The 5,000-nt window shown below is 49.6% G+C and overlaps 1 protein-coding gene across 2 annotated transcripts in view; it reads left to right on the forward strand.

The window, feature by feature from the left end:
* The window catches only part of ctif (CBP80/20-dependent translation initiation factor), a 94,148-nt gene that overhangs the window by 9,030 nt on the left and 80,118 nt on the right, over window positions 1-5,000 (forward strand). For both annotated transcript variants that reach the window (XM_061263549.1, XM_061263550.1), the window contains exon 3: window positions 2,146-2,268. In XM_061263549.1, the coding sequence (XP_061119533.1) occupies window positions 2,146-2,268 (123 nt within the window). The remainder of the gene's footprint in view (window positions 1-2,145; window positions 2,269-5,000) is intronic.

A 5,000-nucleotide genomic window follows, 5' to 3' on the forward strand; every position in this document is an offset into this window, starting at 1 on the left:
GCGCGACTCGTTCGCCTTTTAGCGGATCCGACAAAGGCCGCCGGCAGAGACAAGTGTTGTACATGCCCCGAGAGGTTTATCTGACCGACAGCAGCGACCCTGTTCGTTTGCCTTCACAAAGCATACCGTGTCGGGTGTATATTCACAGTACTTCCGCGGTATGTGTCGTGGGATCGGTATTGTTTGTCCCTCTCAGGATGCCATAACTAAGCTTTAGCAGTGCTGTGTTTAGATGGAATTCGTGGCACTTGAGGCTTAGCAGTGGCTAAGTCCCACTGTTACTCTGTTGTCCAGCATGGCAGAATGAGATTTGTAGTTTGTAGTGGTGTTTTGTTAATCCCCGATGGAATGCACTTTGTGTGGCCTTCATCAAAATACTGCACCTGACAACCGTGTGTGAACCCTGCTGTGTGAATGAGTGGCTGAATGTGTCACCTGTGAAACTCTAATCAGGAGGAATGCCATATTTTAGGCGACAGAAAAAAGTGAATGGCCTTTTCATTTCCAGTGTAGCAGCAAATTCATCGTTCTTCAAGCAAGCGCATATCTCTTAAGCAAGCAAAATGGGCTAATTTTTTATTTGGTTGCTAGCCTAACTGATACTTAATGTGTACGAATTGAGGCTGCAGGACTGTTGCATAATAGAAATGATCCTCCTGGAGAAAGGGCCACAATGTGAATCAGATTTTAAGGCTGAGAGCATGCAAGGACCTGCATTGTCAATACTGTTAATTTGTTTGGGGTTGTTTGGTAGGCTTACAGTTCAGTAATGGTAGACGTGTCAGGAATCTAGGCCTACCCTACAAAGAACAATTATGTCTGGCTGCTCATGTTCTGTGGGACATAGTCTCTCCTGGGAGAGCGCGGTGGCTGAAAGGTGAGTTTTGGCCCTGCTCTGTAAAGAGAGGTCTGGCCCTGCTCTGTAAAGGGAGGTCTGGCCCTGCTCTGTAAAGGGAGGTCTGGCCCTGCTCTGTAAAGGGAGGTCTGGCCCTGCTCTGTAAAGGGAGGTCTGGCCCTGCTCTGTAAAGGCGAGGTCTAGCCCTGCTCTGAAAAGCTCTGGCCCTGCTCTGTAAAGAGAGGTCTGGCCCTGCTCTGTAAAGAGAGGTCTGGCCCTGCTCTGTAAAGAGAGGTCTGGCCCTGCTCTGTAAAGAGAGGTCTGACTCTGCTCTGTAAAGGGAGGTCTGGCCCTGCTCTGTAAAGGGAGGTCTGGCCCTGCTCTGTAAAGGGAGGTCTGGCCCTGCTCTGTAAAGAGAGGTCTGGCCCTGCTCTGTAAAGGGAGGTCTAGCCCTGCTCTGTAAAGGGAGGTCTGGCCCTGCTCTGTAAAGGGAGGTCTGGCCCTGCTCTGTAAAGGGAGGTCTGGCCCTGCTCTGTAAAGGGAGGTCTGGCCCTGCTCTGTAAAGGCGAGGTCTAGCCCTGCTCTGAAAAGCTCTGGCCCTGCTCTGTAAAGAGAGGTCTGGCCCTGCTCTGTAAAGAGAGGTCTGGCCCTGCTCTGTAAAGAGAGGTCTGGCCCTGCTCTGTAAAGAGAGGTCTGACTCTGCTCTGTAAAGGGAGGTCTGGCCCTGCTCTGTAAAGGGAGGTCTGGCCCTGCTCTGTAAAGGGAGGTCTGGCCCTGCTCTGTAAAGAGAGGTCTGGCCCTGCACTGTAAAGGGAGGTCTGGCCCTGCTCTGTAAAGAGAGGTCTGGCCCTGCTCTGTAAAGAGAGGTCTGGCCCTGCTCTGTAAAGGGAGGTCTGGCCCTGCTCTGTAAAGGGAGGTCTGGTCCTGCTCTGTAAAGGGAGGTCTGTTCCTGCTCTGTAAAGGGAGGTCTGGCCCTGCTCTGTAAAGGGAGGTCTGGCCCTGCTCTGTAAAGGGAGGTCTGTTCCTGCTCTGTAAAGGGAGGTCTGGCCCTGCTCTGTAAAGGTGAGGTCTGGCCCTGCTCTGTAAAGGTGAGGTCTAGCCCTGCTCTGTAAAGGTGAGGTCTAGCCCTGCTCTGTAAAGGGAGGTCTGGCCCTGCTCTGTAAAGGTGAGGTCTGGCCCTGCTCTGTAAAGGGAGCTCTGGCCCTGCTCTGTAAAGGTGAGGTCTAGCCCTGCTCTGTAAAGGGATGTCTGGCCCTGCTCTGTAAAGGCGAGGTCTAGCCCTGCTCTGAAAAGCTCTGGCTGTGTTTCAGGACGACTGGGAGCACAGCAGTAATGGCAGTACTGGATCACGGCCCAGCTCGGGATCCCGGCCCGGTTCTGCCTCCAGGTCCGGCAGTCGGGGAAGAAACAACCAGTTCCGAGGCCCAGCTAAGGTATGGTACCGGACATTATTCTCACCCTGTGTACCTCTTGCAAAATAAACGTGAAATAACTGATGGTTTTCCAGCTAAGTGGGCTCGACTGAATTTCCCTCTGTTTCACTATGGCTTTCTCTTCTTTCATACCTCTGAAAGTTAAAAATTAAATAAATTACAGCATTCCAGCTAATTTGGCTAGACAAAATTTCCCTGTGTTGTGCCTTTTGCTTTCCGCTGGTGATCTGACAGGGTGAACCATAATAGAAAGGGCTACAGTGAGTACAGATACTCAGTACAGTGGGGTCAGATACTCAGTACAGTGGATACAGATACTCAGTACAGTGGGGTCAGATACTCAGTACAGTGGGGTCAGATACTCAGTACAGTGTAGTACAGATACTCAGTACAGTGGGTACAGATACTCAGAACAGTGGGGTCAGATATTCAGAACGGTGGGGTCAGATACTCAGTACAGTGGGGTCAGATACTCAGTACAGTGGGTACAGATACTCAGAACAGTGGATACAGATACTCAGTACAGTGTGGTCAGATACTCAGTACAGTGGGGTCAGATACTCAGTACCGTGAGTACAGATACTCAGTACAGTGGGGTCAGATACTCAGTACAGTGGGGTCAGATACTCAGTACAGTGGGGTCAGGTACTCAGAACAGTGGGGCCAGGTACTCAGTACAGTGTAGTACAGGTACTCAGTACAGTGGGGTCAGATACTCAGTACAGTGGGTACAGATACTCAGTACAGTGGGGCCAGATACTCAGTACAGTGGGGTCAGATACTCAGTACAGTGGGGTCAGATACTCAGCACAGTGAGTACAGATACTCAGTACAGTGAGTACAGATACTCAGTACAGTGAGAACAGATACTCAGTACAGTGGGGTCAGATACTCAGTACAGTGTAGTACAGATAGTCAGTACAGTGGGGTCAGATACTCAGCACAGTGAGTACAGATACTCAGTACAGTGTAGTACAGATAGTCAGTACAGTGGGGTCAGATACTCAGTACAGTGGGGTCAGATACTCAGTACAGTGGGGTCAGATAGTCAGTACAGTGGGATCTGATACTCAGTACAGTGGGTACAGATACTCAGTACAGTGTAGTACAGATACTCAGTACAGTGAGAACAGATACTCAGTACAGTGGGGTCAGATACTCAGAACAGTGGGGTCAGATACTCAGTACAGTGTAGTACAGATACTCAGTACAGTGGGTACAGATACTCAGAACAGTGGGGTCAGATATTCAGAACGGTGGGGTCAGATACTCAGTACAGTGGGGTCAGATACTCAGTACAGTGGGTACAGATACTCAGAACAGTGGATACAGATACTCAGTACAGTGGGGTCAGATACTCAGTACAGTGGGGTCAGATACTCAGTACCGTGAGTACAGATACTCAGTACAGTGGGGTCAGATACTCAGTACAGTGGGGTCAGATACTCAGTACAGTGGGTACAGATACTCAGTACAGTGGGGTCAGATACTCAGTACAGTGGGGTCAGATACTCAGAACAGTGGGGTCAGATACTCAGTACAGTGTAGTACAGATACTCAGTACAGTGGGTACAGATACTCAGAACAGTGGGGTCAGATATTCAGAACGGTGGGGTCAGATACTCAGTACAGTGGGGTACAGATACTCAGTACAGTGTAGTACAGATACTCAGTACAGTGGGGTCAGATACTCAGTACAGTGGGGTCAGGTACTCAGAACAGTGGGGCCAGGTACTCAATACAGTGTAGTACAGGTACTCAGTACAGTGGGGTCAGATACTCAGTACAGTGGGGTCAGATACTCAGTACAGTGGGTACAGATACTCAGAACAGTGGATACAGATACTCAGTACAGTGGGGTCAGATACTCAGTACAGTGGGGTCAGATACTCAGAACAGTGGGGTCAGATACTCAGTACAGTGTAGTACAGATACTCAGTACAGTGGGTACAGATACTCAGAACAGTGGGGTCAGATACTCAGAACGGTGGGGTCAGATACTCAGTACAGTGGGGTCAGATACTCAGTACAGTGGGGTACAGATACTCAGTACAGTGGGGTCAGATACTCAGTACAGTGGGTACAGATACTCAGAACAGTGGATACAGATACTCAGTACAGTGGGGTCAGATACTCAGTACAGTGGGGTCAGATACTCAGTACCGTGAGTACAGATACTCAGTACAGTGGGGTCAGATACTCAGTACAGTGGGGTCAGATACTCAGTACAGTGGGTACAGATACTCAGAACAGTGGATACAGATACTCAGTACAGTGGGGTCAGATACTCAGTACAGTGGGGTCAGATACTCAGAACAGTAGGTTCAGATACTCAGTACAGTGTAGTACAGATACTCAGAACAGTGGGGTCAGATATTCAGAACGGTGGGGTCAGATACTCAGTACAGTGGGTACAGATACTCAGAACAGTGGATACAGATACTCAGTACAGTGGGGTCAGATACTCAGTACAGTGGGGTCAGATACTCAGTACCGTGAGTACAGATACTCAGTACAGTGGGGTCAGATACTCAGTACAGTGGGGTCAGATACTCAGTACAGTGGGTACAGATACTCAGAACAGTGGATACAGATACTCAGTACAGTGGGGCCAGATACTCAGTACAGTGGGGTCAGATACTCAGTACAGTGGGGTCAGATACTCAGCACAGTGAGTACAGATACTCAGTACAGTGAGTACAGATACTCAGTACAGTGGGGTCAGATACTCA

Source organism: Conger conger, chromosome 12, assembly GCF_963514075.1.
Source record: "Conger conger chromosome 12, fConCon1.1, whole genome shotgun sequence".
NCBI classification, from domain to species: Eukaryota; Metazoa; Chordata; class Actinopteri; order Anguilliformes; family Congridae; genus Conger; species Conger conger.